We start from the raw sequence: 21,568 nt of genomic DNA, 5'->3' as shown, positions 1-21,568 counted from the left end.
GCTTGATGCAAGGCAAGAGAGATCTGGAGAGGAATCTAGTTTGCAGAGAGTTATGAGTAAAAAGGAAGGGACAAGTAGCTGACTAAAAGCCTGCAGCATTAGTCCTACTGCTGACAGGGGTAGAATCATCATATCACATGCACCTTTAGATCTAAGACTCTTGAAAATTATCACACAATCTCTAGCCCTTCCTTTGTCAACAAGATAACCGAGGAAACGGAGGCAGTGTAAGTATAATCCTGCTTACCTGCTCATAATCTTCTAGATCCATTTCACTCTCATTTTGGGAGGAAGCACCACCAAGACTGCCCTTATTAGAGTTGCTGTAACAACAAACCAGCACTCACTCAAAATTGGTCCCCCTCAAGCTTTCATCTATAAACATTACTGTGGAATATGTAATTTTGTTTCGACGCAGTCCTTCATCTGCAACACTAAAGAGGTCTGACTGAACCTCTTGACATATATTCAGGGGGTGATTTCTGGTACTAATTCCTTCTCAAGCCACCTTCTCTGTGTGGGATTCCTCATGGTTTTATCCTTTGGCATGCAATATTCTCTGTGTATAGTCTTCTACCAGAAGATGTTATACAAGAGAAGGGATTAATGTATCATTTCAATGCTGAGGATATGGCACTGCACCTCTCCTTACCCCTAAGGACATACATCTACTTTACTGACAACAAAAGGAAGTTTGCATGCATTCCTAGACTGGATAAACAGTAGTTGTCTTCTGTTAAAAACTATTGTTAAGACTGAGGCTACTACTACTCATGCTACCAGATTCTCCACTTTCCCCTGTGGGTAACTATATGATCTAAATAGGCTAGAGGTTATGTGAAGGAAATAGGGCCTAGGCTTTATTCTGAATGACTAGCTGTCACTTGTTGGCTGGTGTTAAATCATCTTTACTCCAGGTGCAAAAAAAAAATTGCCCGAATCATGAACCCATACTGTTCAACTGCACAGATTTTTGACTCATAATTTTGGCCTGTTTCTCATAAAAATTGTGGTTTTCTGACAAATCCTTGGAAAATCATTGTGGGTTGAAGTCAGAAAATAATGAGAGACATTTCAGTTTCGACTTCATACTCCTCAAAAAATCCATGCTAATGCAAATCCTGTTATTCTATCAACTTTCTAAGCTTTTAAGAGTAATATTTAAAAAGTGTCCCTATTTTTGGGCCTTTGTCCCTCCATTATTTATGACTTTGTCCAGATTTCTTGCTCTAAGAGGTTGAGATGTATGAACCTTATTTTATTTAAATGTTGGGTTGATGAGATGGTTCAGGCACCAGTTTCATCATAACCCAAGCCAAAGGCAAATACAGCCATAAAGTGAATGCAACTGACAAACCTTTTTAACTGGTTAAGTAGAATGATCTTATACAAACTGTGATATGTATTTGCATTATGTATACATATACTGAAAATACAAATACAGGTATAACTTTGCATCAACACGGTGTGGCAGTTTTCATGCAGCAGCAGACTACCTGTTAAAGAAGTTACAGTACAATACAGAGTTTAAAACTACCCTAGACAAATAATGCATTGATATCTATAAATTTCCAGGTATTTCTTAAGATGTTTTTTGAAAGATTCAAAGTATTTCAGATTTCTTGTGGTAATATGTTCCAGCTGGATGACATTATCTTGGAAAAAGATTTATCTCCTGCTTCAAACAAAGTGTGGTCTTAATAAAAAAAAACTACTTCAACATCAAATCATCCTGCCTGACCAAACAAGCAAGTGCAAAACAAAGGTGAAATGTGTGTCAACTGTGATTCAAACCAAGAGGAACTCTAAAAGGACTCAATGCGAACTTGGCATACAGTCTTAACTAAGACAACTCCATCTCAAGATGAAAGTCAATCTAAAAAAATGGTCTGAGATTACCTTTGTTTCAGGAAAAAACATACTAGAATTTTTTTTTCAGGAAAAATTAATTCCAGCATAATCCTGTCACCTGCTGTCAGTAAGCCCGTATTCAAGGATAAATATGCACAATTAATAGACTGATCACTGAAGCAACATCATAGAAACATTTATGTGTTGCTGCACATCTCATAACTGTGGTTAGCACAATGCTACCATTAAAATGACAGAATCAGCACCACATAAGCATATTGAAGTATAAATTACTACTGATCACACAAAGTTGTTGTTTTTCTTCCGGCTTTTCCTGGTCAGGGGTTGCCACAGCGGAACTCCGGTCCGCTAATGATTGGCAGTAGATTTTTACAGTGCCAGCTCGACGCCCAACCTTCAACGAAGGCACGCCCATTCAGGTATGTCTTTCAAACACTACTTGACCGTGGGGAGGACATGCAGACTCCACACAGAAGGCGGCGCTCCAGCTGAGAATCGAACGGGAGAACCTCTTGTTGTGAGGCGACAACGCTACCGCTGCACCACCGTGGCTTGTCACTAATCACACAAAGTAAGGTTTACAAACGTTTAGCACTGCTGCACACACTAACAAAATTGGAAATTACAAGTGGAGAGATAAACTAGGATGGGTAAGAATGTTAAAATCATTCTATGAGTAAAATATTTTCAAAAATACTTAAAAGTCAATACATCAAAATAAATGAGGACACAACCTGAATGACATAAGACACAGTTACAGCCTGAAGGAAGGATTCACAGTCTCTGTCTAAAGTCACTTCTAGAAACACAGGTACTCAAAATATCAGTGTTCTGCAGATAGTTGATAGGCCAGATATGTAAACGATATAAGCTAAAAAGAGGTTTTCAAGAATCTAAAAACTGTTCTCTGCACCACTTCAGTCATCTCCTACCAGAAAACTATGTCAGATACTGACACATATGTACCTGCTGTACATGCAGAACTGCAACCTTCTCTTTCACTAGTTCCTTTGATAGCACCTCAAAGCAGAAGAGCAAGTCAGTGGGAGAGACTGTATCCAGTGGATAAGAATTGGTGAAAAAACGATGGAACCGATTCTTGAACACCTAAAGGGAGACAAAACATCAGAAACAGTTTTGACATAGCATTTAGATCAGTAAATGACTATTTCTAACTGTTCTCAATTCATATTAAAATCATCATTAGCATCACTAATTAAAACTACCAGGAATGTAGTTTTTAAATGCAGCCAAACCACAACCATATTGAAATGTTTTTTCTCTGAGCAACTCAATACACGGCAGATTCTTTCTTACCATATATGCTGCTCTACTTAAAGGCTCCTCCTTGATAGGTTACTGGTTGGATAATCCAATTAGAATGTTGTAATTTTTTTGGTAAAAATACTATATTCCCTGACGTCTACACAACTGTCCAGTGCATGCCATGATAAAATATACCAGGCTCATTATATAAGAGCAATGTCACCAGACTCTGCCAGTTCACCTTCCAAATAATACAGCTCAGCTCTGAAGCAACATTAAAAATGTAATATAAAAATATGCTTTCACGATTTACAGGGAACCTTCAAAACTGTTACTGGCAAAGGACCATTCATTCACAATTGACAGTGGTAGGAAACTACCACCTCATAAACTATCTGGTATAGCTAACACGACATTCCTTAACAGGTCCTCGGCTGGACTGATTCTTAAACATTATCATTAGTGGGGAAGGAGACGAAGGGTTGCTTTAAGCCACAGCTGAAATGGATGAGTCATGAAGAAAGTACAGGGAGTTAAGTATGGACAACAGGTACTAGGTCATCTGGGTTTGATAATTAATGGCCTTGAATGCCAGGGTAGAGATGGTACAAACCTTTTTCCCTATCTATACATCTAGCCCTATTGTATTTGTCAGAATGTAGGGCGATGGCATTGGAAAGAAGTTTTGAAGGTTTATCAGAAAGGAGAGATACTGCTGAGGGATCTGCCCCAGGATTTTTGTACAAGAACTTAAGTTCATCAGGAACTTTATAAAAACTGTGTGGTCTTTGGGGGCAGGAGGATGTGAATCGGGGATAGTCGAGGAAGACTGGAAAGCACCCAAGAAAGCCTCCAGAAATGGAGGTAGTGAGGAAAACGCATAGAGGAACTTTACTGTCCAATGAAAAGAGAAAGCATCTGTCCCTCCAGGCAGAAGAGCAAGGGATCTTGGTGCAAAAATAGAAGTTATGTTCTTACCATAACGTTCCATGTTAGTTGTCTTCTTCTCGCCTTCTTCTTGCTGGATGGGTTCGGAGCCGACCTCGGCTCCGACTCGGCCACTCTAAAAGCTCGAGAGTTGGTTCCACCGGCTCGAGGCTCCCCTTATATCCCACAATGCTAGGCGAGAGTTACCTCAGATCTCGTTTGTAAGCTAACCCCAGCTTATAATAGTAACAGAATAACTATAACAGAGTCCACCTCTAACAACAGGGAGAAAGAAGGGTGACCTACATCCTGATTCAGGAAATATGCAAAGCAGCATATGCCTAAGTAAAGAGGTGGTAGAAAGAGAGGTCACAATCACAACTCCTCTAGGTCTGTCCAGGCCAGGGGGAAGGAGGGTGGGACACAAGAAGAAGGCGAGAAGAAGACAACTAACATGGAACGTTATGGTAAGAACATAACTTCTATATGTTAAGTTGTCTATCTCACCTTCATTCTTGCTGGATGGGACCGCGTCCTAGCACCTTGTCCCGGGTGGCCTAACGGAACAGACTCCTGAGAACAGTGGAACCAAAGTTAGCTCTATGCCTAGAAGCTAAATCCAACTTATAATGAGAAATGAAAGTGTGAGGAGTAGCCCAAGTAGCCGCTGCACAAATGGTGTCAATAGGCAGTCTGTCTTGGAAGGCTATGGAAGTAGCCAAAGCTCTGGTGGAATGGGCCTTAGGTTTGTTAGGTAGCTTTTGGTGTCTAATTTCATAAACAAGGGAAATCAGAGATGTTAGCCATCTAGATAATGATACCTTTGAAACTGAAAGTCCCTTCCTGCCCTCTGCATAGGAGACAAACAGTTGGTCAGATTTTCTGAATTGTTTTGTTCTATCCAAATAGTACCTTAACTGACGATGAACATCTAGCCAGTGTAATTTTTGTTCAGACCTATTGGAATATTCTGGAAAAAACACAGGGAGGTCAATGCTTTGATTTAGATTAGACGTAGAGGCTACCTTAGGCAAAAAGGACAGGTTGGTTCGTAAGGATACCCTGTCTTTATGGAACAACAGATAAGGAGGTCGACAACTGAGTGCATGAAGTTCCGAAACTCTTCTAGCTGAAGTAATTGCTACCAGAAAAAGAGTTTTCCATGATAGCAATTTTAAAGAACAGGAAGCTGCAGGTTCGAAAGGGGGAAGAATCAAAGAAGTAAGAACTAAATTTAGGTCCCAAGGAGAAGGAGGATTTCTTATAGGAGGTCTGAGAAGAAAAACTCCTTTCAAAAAGGCTTTGCAAAGCTTGTGGGACATTAAGGCAGACTCAGAAATACCCACATGAAAGTTAGAAATAGCTGCCAATTGAACTTTAAGAGTAGAAGGAGATGAACCTGCATGGAAGAGTTCAGCTAGAAAATCAAGGACTATTTGGATGGAAGCAGTGAAAGGATCTATGTCCCTTCCTTGAGCCCAATATGTGAAGCGTTTCCACTTACTCAAATAAATCTTCCGAGTGGAAGATTTATGGGAAGCTATCAAAATATCTCGAGCGGAGTGAGATAATTGAGGAAGCCTGGCTAAGGTTGGAACTGGAGGAACCAAGCAGTGAGGTTCAGAGAGGGAGGGCGATGTAACTGACCCGACTGATGGATCAAAAGATCTGGAACTAGGTCCAGATGCCAAGGTCGCTCCAATAGAAATTGATGTAGAAAGGGGAACCACACCTGTCGAGGCCAGTAAGGAGCAATGAGGATCAAGGAGGCCTTCTGAGCGATAGCTTTCTGTATCACTTGAGAGATTAGTGGGAATGGGGGAAATGCATACAGAAGTCCCCGGGGCCAAACTTGGACTAGAGCGTCTCTGCTGGGTTGGCCTGGTAAAGGGAATAGAGTGAAATAATCTCTGCACTTGCTGTTTTGGGGAGTAGCAAAAAGATCGCAGCAAGGCTGACCCCACTTGAGGAAAATTTCTCTCACAACAGAGTCTTTCAGAGACCACTCGTGAGGCATGAGGATAGCTCTGCTCAACTTGTCCACGATTTGATTGGACTTCCCGGGGATGTGCGTTGCTATCAGAAAACGCTGAGAAGAAATCGCCCATTGCCACAATCTGAGTGCTTCTCGACACAGGGGGTAGGACCTGGTTCCGCCTTGTTTGTTGATGTACCACACTACAGACATATTGTCTGTTTGGATTGCAATCGTTCCCAAGGGAAGAGAGTCTTGAAGGGCTTGCAACGCTAAAAGCACTGCTCTCATCTCCAGAACATTTATGTGCAAGTGGCATTCATTTGGTTGCCATGTGCCCTGGACCGTCCTGCCCTGATAATGCCCCCCCACCCGATCAGGGAGGCATCCGTTGTCAGAGTAGCAACCGGAGGGGGTGGAACAAAGGGTCTTCCCAACAAGAGCTGAGGGGAAGACATCCACCACATGAGATGATTTCTGCACGCCTGCGTGATCATAATGGTGTGGGACATTGGAAGTTGCTGGTATGACCATTGTGTAAAGAGCATCCATTGAAGGATCCGCATGTGGAATCTGGCTAATGGAAGCAGAGGTATGGCCGCTGCCATAATTCCCAAAACCTTCAGAACTAACCTGGCTTTGATTCTGTTGTTGTTGAAAAGGAGTGAGACCAGTTTGTGTATGTCTGTTATTCTCTGATCTGTTAGTCTCGCAGACATGTCTACTGTGTCTAGATTTGCGCCTATGAAGGTAATAGTACGACAAGGCGACAAAACAGACTTTTCGCAATTTATTGAAATGCCTAACTTTTGACAAATGCGAAAGGTGTAATCCCTGGCCATCAGAAGGAGATGCTTGATGGGAGCTGTGAGGAGCCAGTCGTCCAAATATGGAAACACCTGGAATCCTTGTCGTCTCAGGTGAGAAGCTACCACTGCCATGCATTTGGTAAACACCCGGGGGGCAGTTGTGAGACCAAAGGGCAGGGCCCTGAACTGAAAATGACTGGTTCCCAGCCTGAAGCGGAGGAATCTTCTGGAGCGTCTGTTCATTTTTATGTGTTAGTACGCATCCTGAAGGTCTATAGAGCACATCCAGTTTCCTTTTCCCAATAGGGGAAGGATAGATTGCAGCGTGACCATCCGAAATCTTGTTTTCTTGACTGATCTGTTCAAGATACTGAGATCCGAAATTGGTCTCCAGTCCCCTGTTTTCTTTGGAACTAAAAAGAACCTTGAGTAGATTCCGGATCCTTGCTGGTCTGCTGGAACTGGCTGAATTGCTCTTTTTGCAAGCAGTTTTGAAATTTCCAAAACCGCTAGATCCCTTTGAGCGGGTGGAACATCTGGAAGGGATTTTTGATTGGTTCGGAATGCGAAGAAAGGGGATAGAATAGCCTTCGGAAATGACGGACTTTATCCATTTGTCTTGAGTCAGGGATAGCCAGGCTTCTGGGTACAGTGACAATCTTCCCCCGACTGCCTCCGAAGGTGGGCAGTCGGGCAACACCTCAGGGATGCTGAAAGGGCTTATCAGAGAAGGCTTCTCGATTGCCCTGGTTCTGCGGCCCCCTGCCTCGAGGGCGGCGTCTACCATTGTTATTCCGCCTCTGCCTCTGGCGGGAAGCGACTTTGTCGTCAGGCGAAGTCCCTTGAGATTGTTTACGGAACCACATTTTCCCACTTTTCTGGCCTTTGGGGTAAGGCCTAGAAGGAGTAGAAAACGGACTCGACGGCAGAAAGAGTCTTGCCATCAGTCTCGCACCTAGTCAAGGTTTCTTTCACTTGAGGACCAAAGAGATGATCCATCAAGCGGGAGTTAGTGAAAGACGTCTTGAAGGGTCCAAAATTGCATAGCCGCATCCAGGCATGCCTACGTAAGGCCACACCTGTCCCTGCGGCCCTACTCGCTCCATCAGCCGCATAAGAAAGGAGGCGCATGGAGGAGTTGGCTATGGAGTTAAGGGTAGCCAGCTGAGTGTTCATCTTATCTTGAAAACCCGCAGCTGTAGGGTCCTTCAACATGTCACTCGCTTCTTTAATCAAGTCCCTTTGAAGACGAGTGAAATGGCACAGGTAGTTCAGCGAACGCATAGTAAATGTCGCTGACAAGAACATCCGCTTTCCGTACCTGTCCATGGACCTAGATTCCTTGTTAGGTGGATGGACAGGTACTGAAGGATCAGCTAGTTCCTTCTTAGTGGCAGCAGCTACCACCATAGCATCCACAGAAACTCCTTTTGTCAAGAACTGTTTGTCTGCTGGTGCCGTTATGAATTTTGAGGGTCTCCTGGGAGTGGGGTCCACTGAATCAGGAGCCGTCCATGCCTTTAGCTACCACCTGCATGAGGGGGTCAAGGGGAGACACCCAGGAGGTGGAAGGACGAGAGCCAAATGCCTCAAGGTACACAGATTCATCCTCCGAAGGGTTGAGGGCTGGCCAATTTCCCCTCTGTTTGAGGATTTCGAGAATGTCTGCAAAGAGACATCTTCAGAAGGGGAACGGGGGGAACCCTCGGAATCCTCTAAATCTGTGTCAGATGTAATGGACTCAGGTGAGTCAATGTGTTTCCTCTTACACTTCCTCTTCCGAGGGGGCTCTTCTACCAAATCAGGAGGCCTCGAAGAGGATGATATCCCACAGGGGTTCCTGAGGAGCTGGCTCTCTGCGGTCCGGGATGAGGGAGTGAGTCGACTTGACCTGAGGCACCGTGAGGAGGGGCGGATGGAGCCGACTGTGGAGTAGAGCCAGGCTCTAACACACTCCGCATGACCTCGAACGCACCCCTGTCAGGCAGTGCCAGAGGTCCCCGCTCCGAGAAGCTGAGAACCTCCCTCGGCACCGACAGTGATGGCTCCGAGGCCGATGTCGGAGCCGAACTCACCAGCGCCGAAGCTCCGAGAGGAAGAGCGGGGTCGGACAAGGGTCCGATGCCACTCACCCCCTCGGAGCCGACGAGGGAAGTCCGGCGCCGAGATTCTTCGAAGGAAGAAATCGGAGCAGACGACGGAGCCGAAGACATCTGTATCGGCTCCGACGCTACCACAGTCTCGGTTCCGAAACGCCCCGGCTCCGAGCTCAACGGAGTCGGAGGAGGAACATATTGATGGACAGGGGCAGGCATCGACTGATGAGTCGGGCTCTGAAGCATTTGGGCCAGTGCCTCAGACTTAAGAAGTCGACTCACTACCCTCTGAAGGTCATAATCAGACAGCCTCGATGACCTAGAGGAGTGAGATTTGTGGCTCCGTTCAGACAGCAGAGGAGATGCTGGAGCCGAGTGAACGGAGCCAAGGGATGGTGACCTAGATCTCTTCCTAGATGTCGGCTCCGAAGGTCTGGTCGGAGCCGACAAGGGGATTTCTAATACCTCGGCTCCAGCCGGAGCCGAGGGAACCACAGAAGTTGTAGACTCATCGGCTCCAGCCGGAGCCGATGCAGACGTAGGTTTAACAACCTTAGGTCTCGGCTCAGAAGCTGGAGCCGAGGACCTAGATGCCTTAGAGGGCTTCCCAGAAACAGAAAGGGAATCCTCAGGCTTAAGTAGACCCCTTAAGATCAACTTGTTCTTTCTTTCCTGCAGGACCCTGGGACTGAAGCCGTGGCAAACAGCACAGGAGTCCTGCAGGTGCAAAGGCCCCAGGCAGTAGACACAAGAAGTGTGACCGTCTGTCAGAGACATTTTCTGACAGCACGCATCACACTTCTTGAAGCCTGAGACCTTTGTGTCTTTAGACATCCTAGAACAAGAAAGTGTAACCACACACACTCAGTCAGACACACTGATTACACGATCTTATTTTAAACTCAAAAAATAAAACTATAGCTAAAGTTTTAATTAAGAGTAACACACACACACCACTAGGGAATGGGGGAAGGCCAGAAGGCCCGAGGGAGAACTTTTAAGTTCTTGTGGGAAGAAAAACGGGATTTTCTGAAAAACAGGGGTAGAAATCCACTAAACTAAGGGAAAAGTAGTTAAACTTAAAAATATATGGGTTTAAGTATCTATCTTCACAGAAAAATACACTTACCAACAAGCCGGTAGAAAACCAACACCTCGATCTCTGTAGCGGCAAACGAGATCTGAGGTAACTCTCGCCTAGCATTGTGGGATATAAGGGGAGCCTCGAGCCGGTGGAACCAACTCTCGAGCTTTTAGAATGGCCGAGTCGGAGCCGAGGTTGGCTCCGAACCCATCCAGCAAGAATGAAGGCGAGATAGACAACTTAACATGAGGGAGTTATCTGTTGTTCTCAGAGATGTCCCCAAACAGTGAAGTATGTCCAGAAAGACTTGTCTGTTCAGGGTCCATCTGTGAGGGTGCTCCACGGTCCTGCTTAATGTGTCTGCCAAAACACTGTCCTTTGATGGAATGTACATGGTGGGTAGGAACATGTTTCTTCTGGGTGGTAAGGTCCAAGGCCTTCTGTGCTAGTTTGTGCAATTAATATAAACTAGTGTGTCCTTGCCTGTTTATGTACCACATAAATGCCATGCTGTTTGCCAATACTTAAAGGGGACCTGGCTTCCATATATATGAGAAGACTTGAAGAGCTTGGGTGAGGGGCCTTTATCTCTTTTAGGTTGATATTTTCCCTTTGGAATTTTGGCTGCAATCTGCCCATAGCTCTGTGGGTGCCTGTCCAGGCCCCCAACACCTCGTCCAAGGCATCTGTATACATCTCCTGAACTGGGACTGGTGGGAGGAAGGGGAGTCCTGGGATGAGTTTCACCTGTTCCAACCACCATGACAGCTCCTTCCTGAGACAATGTATGAGGGGAATCGTAGTGTCCTGAGGATGAGAATGTTGGGACCAAGACCATTTTCAGGAACCACTGAATTTACCTAGTATGCAGTCTGGCTAGTGGGAGCACTGGTACTGTATATCTGCCATGAATCCCAGAGCTCTTAGGGCTTCTCTGGCCAAACATCAATTAAGGAAGGACGGTCTGTGAAAATAAGCTCCAAGATTCGGCACTTTTTCCTGAGGCAAGTAACCCTGCATCTTTCTGGTATCCAGTCTGCAGTCCAGTAAAGCTATGTCCTGGGTGGGCTGTAGGGAGGATTTTTTGTAAATGACAATGAACCCCAACTGTAGGAAGAGGTTGACAGTGAATTTGAAATGTTGCATCAGAATCTCTGGAAAGGCAGCCTGGATTAGCAGATTGTTTAAGCAGGGACATATCTGAATTTTCTGAGTTCAGCAGAATACTATCAGTAGTGCTAGACACTTTGTGAAAACTCTTGGGGCTGAGAAAAGCCCAAAATGCAAAGCAGTAAACAAAGTCAGATCAGCAAGTACAGAACATGAAGAATCTCCTGCAAGAGGGACAAACTGGTATATGGAGGTAGGCATCCTTTAAGTCCACATATACCAAGTATGCCTAAGGAAGGGCAGCAGTGCATGCAATGACAGCATATTGAAGGTTGGCTTGTGTTAACCTCCACTGCCCTTCCTTTCTTGGAACTAAGAACAGTGTTGTATAAAATCCCTGCCTATGAACTATATGGGCACTGGTTCTACAGTGCCTTGTGCCTTCAATTCTTGGAATATGCGTGGTAGAAGACGGACCTGGTTGGGGGAGCAGGGTATGCCATTCAGAGAAAGCAGTTCTTTACAGGCCATGGCAAAACCCTTTTTATAATGGACAGCATGCACTGGTCTGTGGGGATCTTTTCCCAGCTTGAAATTGACTGAGTAAGCCTTTTGGAGAGGGGCAGGAGCAAGGGTTTGGGGGATGTTAATTTGTACATAATCACATTGATTTTTTTCCCAAAGGGAGGCATCCCAAATGAGGGATCCCTCTGTGGTTTCTCTGGGAATCTCTTTCTGGAAGCCCTCCTGTGTTTCTGAACGGTTTAGAGTCCCTTGGGCTTGGCTGGGTAATTCCTCTAGTATCAAGACACATAGGTTACCAGCATTTGTCTGGTAACCTCTGTGCCTTGACACCAGAGGAACAGAACCACAGAGGTTACCAGACAGATTCTGGTAACCTCTGTGCCTTGATTTTCAAAAAGATTCTAGTAACCTCTGTACCTTGATACCACAAAAGCAGAGATTACCAAAGGCTGTCTGCAGTCCTTCATTGTTTTGCCTTGTTCTTGGTGGGCTTTAAGTTTTCAGCTTATGGACCAAACTAAAGGTTCTTGTCTAAAGGATAATCAGTACATTTGGCTTTGAAGTCTTCTGGCATGTGCCGACTGCACAACCATGCATACCTGTGAATTACAATGCCAACAGCAGCTGCTCTAGAAGAGCCTTCCACCGCATCATAACTGCATTTTATACTGTGTTACTACCAGAGTAACATGAATAAGTAAGGACATTTGCTGTTTGGAATCTAGTCCCTATCAGTCCACATTACCTTGTTTAAGGAGGCAAGTATGGATAACAGGTACTAGGGTAAACTGGGTATGATAATTAATAGCACTACATGCCAAAGTAGAGGAAGTATAAAGTTTTACCTCAACTAACCACAGCCCTACTCTGTCTTTGCCAGAAAGGATGGCATTGGTGTTGGGAAAAAGTTTTGAAAGTTTATCATGAGAGAGAGATATGCTACAGAGGGGTCTGCTACAGAATTCTTGTACAAGAATTTTAGTTCTTCAAGAACTTGATAAAATCTGTTTTTGGTGGGCAGGAGGCTGTGAATCAAGGGCTACCAAGGAAGGCTGGAAAGCATCCAAGAAAGCCTGAAGTGCCCATTTCCAAGAGGTTGTAATATGTTTCCTTGATCTCGGTAATCTGTCTACACCCCCACTCAGTGTTTCATCAGGTTTATAATTGTCTCTCCAAATGAAACTTCAACAGGAGTATCAGGGAAATGGAATCTACATAAGCAGAAGGGATTTGGTCAGGGTAGTGTATCTGACAGGAATATGCCAGTAGTATCTTCCTCTTCAGAAGAAAATGAATCCACAGCAATTTTTTTTGTGATGTGGGAGGAGAATGGGCAGAAGAAAAAGGAGGTTTCAGAGCCATAATGGTCTTTGGCAGGCCTTGAGAAAACTCAATCCATTCTTTCTCCCTAGATGGGGGAGGGGAAGAGTCATGCTTAGTTTTCTGCAATTTCTTCTTTGGTGTGACGTCTACCTGAACCAAGAGGGGTGATTCAGACACCCGATTCATCTTGATTAACTTACCTGGGGATCCCTTCCTTAACTGGAATAGTACAGTTGTGTACACTTACCATAAATGTAGATGTTTGAGTGTATTCACTCTTGCAGTCATTACATTTGGGTAATCTGCTGACAGGTTTCCCTCAGTCGGCCTGAATAACAAAGTCTTGGGTCCTGCATCGGTTGCTGTCTCCTCTTCCATGACGTCAGGTCATCAGGGGTATAAAACATGCAGCAGACGCCATTTTAATCAGTTTTTATTGCCCCAGATGTCAGGTGCCCCCCAAATGGGGAGCAAATATATATACATATACATATATATATATATATATATATATATATATATGTATTTTAGAACACAAAAATTTTACCTCCAACTAAAAGCAAATACTCCACAAAGGCTTTTTATGTATAGTGAAGGAAAGAAGAGGTATAATAATAGAGAAGAAAGGGGGCTGGCGGGTGGGTAACCCGGACTGCAACAGTGAATACACTCGAACATCTACATTTATGGTAAGTGTACACAACTGTACTATGTTCTTCGTGTTTCACTGTTGCAGTCATTACATTTGGGTAGAATCCCAAAGCTGAGGATGGAATTATACAGCATTAGGAGCAGGTATAAGGCCCTGCCGGACAGCAGTGGCAAAGCCTGCCCTGGATTTAGAAAAGAGAGGTTAAATGATAATGTTTTGTGAACATATGAACTGAGCTCCAAGTAGCAGCTTCTAGAATGAATGTCTCTGGTAGGAACCCCTCTGAGAAAGGCTGCAGAAGTAGATGCAACCCTGGTGGAATGTGCTCCGATCCCCTTGGGGACAGGTTTACCATGGTGCATGTAGCAGAAACGAATACAATGGCTTATCCATTTTGAAATAGTCTGCTTTGATACAGCCTTCCCCTCTGTCCCTGCAGCAAATGCCACAAGTAGTTGCTCAGACTTTCCTAGAGATTTTGTCCTGTTTAAGTAGAATCTTAGTTATCTGTGTACATCCAATGAATGCAGAATCCGCTCCACCTTGTTCTGTGGATTTGGGAAAAAGGTTGGCAGATGAATGATCTGGTTAAGAGCCACACTGGATACTACCTTAGGCATAAAAGAAGGATTGGCCTGAGGGCCACCCTGTCCGGATAAAAGATAATGAAAGGCTCCACTGCCATGAGAGCCTGTAGTTCTGGAATCCTTCTAGCTGAAGTGACTGCTAAAAGAAAGCCTGTCTTCCAATAAATAAATTTTAGGTCTGCAGTAGCAGCTGGTTCAAAAGGAGGTAGGGTTAGTTTTTCCAGCACAAAATTGAGGTTCCATGCAGGAGTCAGTGCTCTCCTGGGAGGTCTCAAATTTTTGGCCCCTCTGAGGTACTGCTTTAGCAGGGGATGAGAAAAGAGAGGAGGCTCTGTGTTGCAATGAGCCGAGATGGCAAAGGCATGAATTTTTATAGAAGAAAAAGATAGACCCTTGTGAAGCATCTCAGTTAAATATTGCAAGATCTGAGGAATATTGGGCATTGCAGTGTTTATTCCTTGTGTTTGGTTCCAGGCACAGAATCTCTTCCATTTATCAGCATAAGATTTTCTAGTACTAGGCCTTCTAGCCTCCAAAATGACATCCATCACAGGTTTACTGACAGACGTGATTGGTGAAATTAGTTGATTAGCCATGCTGCAAGATTCAGAGTTTGGAGCTGAGTGTGCAGGATTTGATAGTTCTGCTGAGACAATAGATGGGGTTGTCTGAGGCAAGTACCACAGAGGAAGTTGTGACATATTCCTTAGAAGTGGGTACCAGTGTTGGCGAGGCGTGTCTGGAGCAATCAGAATAATTTTTGGTTTTTCCTGTCTGACTTTTAGTAAAACCTTGGAGAGCAGAGGCAGAGGGGGAAAGGCATAGACTGACAGGTTTTTCCAGCTGAAGGATGGAGCATCCACTTTCCAAGCTTTTTTGTGAAGAGTTCTTGTGCAGAATTTGTCCAACTGGTAGTCTTGGGGAGAGGCAAATAGATCTATGTCTGGGCTCCCCCATTTTCGTGTCAACATGCTGAAGATTTGTGGATCCAGTTTCCATTCGTGTGGGTCCATAAGACTTCTACTTAGGTCGTCTGCCAGACTATTTTGCTTTCCTGGCAGGAATTGAGCTTGTAGATGTATTTGCTAAGTCAAGGCTGTGTTCCACAAGGCCATGGCTAGCCTGCAAAAGGGGGTAGGGAGTGGGTACCTCCCTGCTTGTTTATGTACCACATAACTGTGGTGTTGTCCGTCTTTATCAGTAGTTGTCCTGGATGAAGGAAGTCCTTGAAGGCTGTCAGAGCATTCTGTACAGTTAGCATTTCTTTCTGGTTGATATGTAGGTGCATTTGATTTGGGCTCCATTCGCCCTGAATGCATATTCCTGCCAGACGGGCCCCCCAAGCATAGTCTGATGTGTCTGTAGTCAGGGTTTAGGTGGCGGGGGTAGAATGAATGACAGTCCCTTGTTTTGGTGACAGGCCTCTGCACACCAAAGGAACTCCTGTTGCAGGCAAGGAATGAGAGGAATCACTGTTTCCAGGCTTTGACAATGTTAACTCCATAAGCTTTTTAGGTACCACTGAAGTTTCCTCATATGCAGTCCTGCATATGGAATTAGTAGGATGCAGGATGCCATTAACCCCAAAGCCTGCAGAATTTGTCTTGCAGATAGCTGGGTTTTTGTGGCCACTTGTTTGAAGTATGCTATCAATTGAATTTGTTCACCTGGCGTGAAGTAAGCCATCTGGGCAGTTATATTCAAGCTTGCACCCAGGAATGTAATTATTTGAGAGGGTACCGGTTGTGATTTCTTTTCGTTTATGGTGTACCCTAGGCATGTTAGAAGGTTTTTTTACAAACGCCAGATGTTTTAGAAGAGTGTCCTTGTCCTCTGTCTGAATTAGCCAATCATCCAGATAAGGATAAATCTGAATGTTTTTTTGTCTGCAAAATGCAATTACTGGTGCCAAGCACTTTGTGAAGACCCTGGGCGCAGTAGATAAGCCAAAGGGCAGTGCAGAGAACTGGTAATGCAAAGAGCCTTCTTTGAAGCGGAGGTATCGTCTGCAAGATTCCCTGATTGGGATATGCAGGTAAGCCTATTTTAAGTCTGGAGTTACCAACCAGGCACTCTTGCCTAGCATAGGCAGTAGCTGTTGTAGAGTCAGCATCTTGAATTTTGGAATGTCCAGGAAAGTATTTAGAATGGATAAGTCCAGAATTGGACGCCATGATTTGTCTTTTCTGGGAGCCAGGAAAAGTCTTGAATAAAAACCTTGTCGTTTTTCCTTTTCTGGTACTGGTTGAATAGCCCCCATATATCCATGAGGGACATGACTTGTTTCTGGGCCTCTGCCCACTGATTTGGGGGCAGGTCTGGCCATCCGTTTGGAATTGGCAACGTGTGAAAATTAAATCTGTACCCCTGGGATACTATATATAAGACCCACTGGTCCTGGGTAATTAGATGCCAATTTTGAGCATGAAGCGCTAGTTTTCCCCCCAAAGGGGCTGCCAAAAGATAAGTGCTTGGAAATAGCAGAGGGAAGTCATTGAGACTGTTTACCATAGGGTGGTGCATTGCTACTTCCTGATTTGGAGGTGAAGGCACCCCCATTGTTTTTTCTTTTAAGATCCTTGTGACTGAAACCTGGAGCCTTTGGAGTGTCTGGGTTTGACCTGAGCGGCTCTGTTGGGTACTGGAAAGGACCAATTCTTAGTAGGTCAGTGCCTATTGAACCTGGGTGGCTGCATTTGCAAGAAATCTTTTACAGTTTGCATAGATTTAGCTTTGTCTTCCATCTTTTTTAAAAATTCTTCTGCCTTCTTACCAAACAGACTGTCCTGCTGTAAAGGAGCATCCAACAATTTAGCTTTAATATGATCGGGCAGATTTTGCTCCTTGAGCCAAGCATGCCTTCTTATCACAAATCCAGTTACAGCGGCCCTGCAAGAGGCCTCCAAGGAATCAAAACCAAATTGCAAAGTATGCTTTCCAACTTGTTCAGCTGAATGCAATAAATCCTGTAACTCTATTTTCCATACAATCAGAAATCAACATAATTTTCTGTTTCAGTAAGCCCATGACATGCTGTTGATATTTAAGCGTATGAAATTGACAGTTTAAAGCCCTGATTGCCAGGGTTGCCTGGAGTCTCTATCAGAAGGGGTAGAATTTTTAGCTGTAGAAGCCTTAACACCCTTGGGACCCTGAGAAATTGTTTCAGGGTCAGTAGTAGGATTTTTGAAAAGAAACTTGTGGGAGTCAGGAACCCTGTAATATCTGTCTGGCTTACTAGGAGCTGGAGGCAAGGAATCAGGAGCCATGCTGGATTCTGAGAAAACATCATCAACAATGTCTAAAACAGAAGGTACAGCCAAAGGCCTATGCTGAGGAAGGATAAGAAAATCCCTAAGCCTCTTTTTGGATTCTGAAAAGTCCTGACTTTCCCAATGAAAATGTTCCCTTAAGGTATGCAAAGTCTCTCCAAAAGAAAAATCCTCAGGAGTAGAAGCAGAAGGGATGGATTCTTCTGCATCAGAGTCCTCATAAAGGGTGATAGAAAATTCCTGATCAGAAGAGGAGTTAGAAGAAATGGAAACCTGATCTGAAGATTCATAAACAGTGTCTTGCCTAGGCCTCTTAGCAGGAGGGGGTTGGGAACCCCTGATCAAGGTAATTAAATCCTCAGCCATTTTGATCATTTGTTTTTTAGGCATTGGGGCCTGAGTACGTGGCTCATGGGTCTTTTTTTTAGACATAGTAGTTGGTTTTGCCCTTGTTTTTGATGATGTCGTCGGTTTAATATACAAATCTTTAGGCCTGAAAACACCCTCCGAAGCCGGTGCCTGCTCAGCGGCTCCGGACCCATCCAAGGGAGAGACATCCGCGGGTTCAATACTTGAAGAATCTCGCTGCATACCGGACTCCAAATGGGTCTCGGTAGAGGCATGCGACTCAAAAGTAGCAGGCATCAGGGGCTGCGAAAGTGCCTCACTGAGTACCAGCGAACCGGCGACTGGCTTAGGAGAAGCTTAGTCGTCGGTTTTGGACCTCGACGGTCTGTCTCTGTCTTTTTCTTTGCGTTTTTTGTGAATTCCAGTAGTCGGATTGCTAACCGACGACATTTCAGGATAGTTAAATCTTGAACCAAAGTATTTAGAAGCAAAAATATACCGACGCTTAATAGTGCGTTGGTTAAATTTAGCACAAAACTGAGAGCAAGGCACATTGTGATCAGGGCCTAGGCAAGGAATACAGTACAAATGAAAATCTTTATGAGGTATTTGCTTCCAACAAGTAATACAATTATTAACTTTTAATGATATCAGTAAGGAGCAAGAAAAAGTTTCCCCAACGGGGTACTTAGCTTTAGTTTGAAGACTTCTGTTCTGAAACTCGAAAACGAAAATTTCAGGAGTCGGCCGACCGGCACTTGCAAACTGCTTCTGCTTTGGGCACCGCACGGCAAGAAAGACTGATTAAAATGGCATCGACTGCATGTTTTATACCCCTGATGACCTGACGTCATGGAAGAGGAGACAGCACCGACGCAGGACCCAAGACTTTGTTATTCAGGCCGAATGAGGGCAACCTGCCAGCAGATTACCCAAATGTAATGACTGCAACAGTGAAACACGAAGAACATCTGAGGAATGCCTTCCGGGCCCCTCTGAAATGATTATCTGTGGTTCACACCTTATTTTGCTGGAGGAGTTTCCTTAGTTGTAAGTAGCTGTCCAATGCCATACCGGTCTCTGGTGGGGTCTTGGTAGAAAGCATAAGAGGTGGAGCCAGATGGGTTTTGGAACCACACTGGGTGGGTGCATTGCAATCAGGAAAAGCAGAATGGGTATCCTACCTGGGCTTTTTGATTTTTTTTCTTGACAGGTGGAGGTATACCTGGGAAAGTGGAATTCTCCACCCTGGAGTGGGATAAAAGCTTCAGACATTGGGTCTCCAAAAAAGCCACAAGGGATCACAAAGTCTTTGGCACAAATGACTGAGAGATGGAACAGACCTTGTAATCATGTCCCATGGATAGGATAAGTAACAATGGGTATACAGAGATTTGTAGGGGATTTGCTTACCACACTCATACTTACACCTCCTAGCCGACATCTTATATAGATATAACACAAGAATTTAGTTAAATAAAGGAAGGTACCCCCATCGGGACACTTATCTGTTTTTAAAGAAGCTACAGTGTCAACAACCCAATGACAATCAGTCAGATGTATATGCAACCTGCATTTGGGTGGTGGCATGACAGTCTGAGGATATATGCTCATACATCCAGCTATACACTTCCACGCGTATGAGCGGAGGTCACAACATCAGACGTATGACCTAGGGAAGGTTAACTTTTGGTACACCAGACAGACATCAGTGGTGAAAACCCATTTGTCTGAGATACTTCAGTAACATCATCTTACCATAACAGAAGCTACCCAACTGATCCCTTTTGCAATATTACTGACAAATGGGATAGCCATATTTCCAGTCAGGTTACCAAAGCCTAAGCATCTTGCTCTCAAGTCATACTTCCCATGTATGACCAAAGCTAGCAAGGCTATGTGGTACACAAGGAACATACAGGCATTAAATACCTAAGGACTTTCTTGCTCCAGACCCAAAAACCAGCAAGGTAAACAAAGGAGGAGGCGGCCACTAAAAAGCTCATGTCAACCAGAAGAGAGAAGGAAAGGAAGCCATATTGGTCCAAAATAAAAATCTAGGAAAAATTAGGGGAAAGGAGGATGGGATGTAATACTGTAACAGTGATCAGTCACAAATCTACTGCTATGGTAAGTTCTTACACAACTGTATTATGCCCTTCCTTTGGTCAATGCTGCAGTATTACCAATAAGTGGGAGCAGTCACATAGCTTTCTAAGTCTGTAGGGAATGGAATGAGAATTTGAGCTGGAAACTAAGACTCCCTACAAACATACCTCTCAGCTGTCTACGTTTTTGTAGTGTGTCCACATTTTTTGCCTTGTAATTTTGGCCTGTTCCTCATAAAACTTGTTTTTCTGGCACATCACTGAGGAGTAAAGTCAGAAAATTCAGTTTCAGACTTCATGCTCTTCAGAAAATGCTTGCTAATGCAAAACCTGTTATTCTATCAACTTTAAGTTTATAAGAGCAATTTAAAAATTGTCCCTATTTTTGGGCCTTTGTATCCCCACTATTATGGCTTTGTCCAGATTTCTTGCACTAAGAGGTTGAGAGGTATACTTGCAAGATGGACCTAGCAAATTAGCTCTAGAAAAGGAGTCAGTCTTATAATGCTTCATAAAAGTATATATGGAAAAACAAGTAGCAGCTTTTAAAATGGATCTGGAGTCCAGACCTTTGAAAATGACACCAGAAAAAGCTACAGCTCTGGTAGAATGCTCTTTAATCAAAGCTAGTAACACCTTTCCATAGAAGGTATAGCAAAAGGAGATGACAGAAGAGATCCACTTGGAAATTGTTTGCAAGCAGGGAGACCCAACTCTTTGCCTTTATAAGGAAATAAAAAGCTGGTCTGACTTTCTAATACATAAGGTCTCGTCAAGGTAAAACCTCAGTTGTCAGTGAGCATCTAAAGACTCTCTCTCCCCTGTTTTGAAGTGACGGGAAAAGGTAGGAAGACTGACTGTCTAGCTCAAAGACAGCTCATTAACTACATTAGACACGAAGGATGGATTAGTTGTAAGGGTAACCCCTATCTTTACAGAAAACCAAAAAGGAAGTTGAAGCCATAAGAGCGTGCAGTTCAGAAACACTTTTGGCAGGGTAACAGCCAGCCAAGCAGGACGGTCTTCCTCTGCTTCCTTGAAATGTTCTACTTGAAAGAAGGCTCAAATGGAGGAAGTGTAATTTTTTCTAGAACATAATTCAGATAACAAGGAGGAGGGGTGAATTTCAAAGGATGCCTTTTAAAAGCTGCTTGACCTCAAAAATTGAAAATAAAGACACATCAAAAGGAAGGCAGGCTGAAATTGCTTACAAATGTGCTTCAATGGAAGAATACGCCAGCACTGAATTGAGCAGTTCACACAAGAGTGAATAAGAGGAATAACCATTTGATAAGGGTCTCGATTGTTCTTGTTGCAACACACAGAATACCTTCTATTTAGAAACATTTTCTTGTGGCTGGTTTCCTAGCCTTCCGTTTAGAAACAAACATTTTTTGAAGCAGATTTCCTAGCTAACACCTACAGCATGTTCCCAGAGATTATATAGCCAAAAGGAATTAAAATCCCATCACCAATAGGGTTATATGCAGAGTCTAGAGGTTCAGGTGAATTAGAGAGCCCTTTTGCTGTGTCAGCAAATCTATCATGTGAGGTAACTTGTGGTGACTGCCCACAGTCGTAAGAAATAGAAGGGGAAAACAATACTGTGCGGGC

The 21,568-nt window shown here is 44.1% G+C and overlaps 1 protein-coding gene across 1 annotated transcript in view; it reads right to left on the bottom strand.

Moving 5' to 3' along the window:
* Positions 1–21,568, bottom strand: part of USP19 (ubiquitin specific peptidase 19) — a 3,461,697-nt gene that overhangs the window by 1,608,465 nt on the left and 1,831,664 nt on the right. The window contains exon 15 of the mRNA XM_044078491.1: positions 2,839–2,979. Within this exon, the coding sequence (XP_043934426.1) occupies positions 2,839–2,979 (141 nt within the window). The remainder of the gene's footprint in view (positions 1–2,838; positions 2,980–21,568) is intronic.

Source organism: Protopterus annectens, chromosome 7.part1 (assembly GCF_019279795.1).
Source record: "Protopterus annectens isolate FY-2018-M chromosome 7.part1, PAN1.0, whole genome shotgun sequence".
NCBI lineage: Eukaryota > Metazoa > Chordata > Ceratodontiformes > Protopteridae > Protopterus > Protopterus annectens.
Note: the sequence above shows the minus strand (reverse complement) of the source record. Positions and strands in the feature narration are given on the sequence as shown.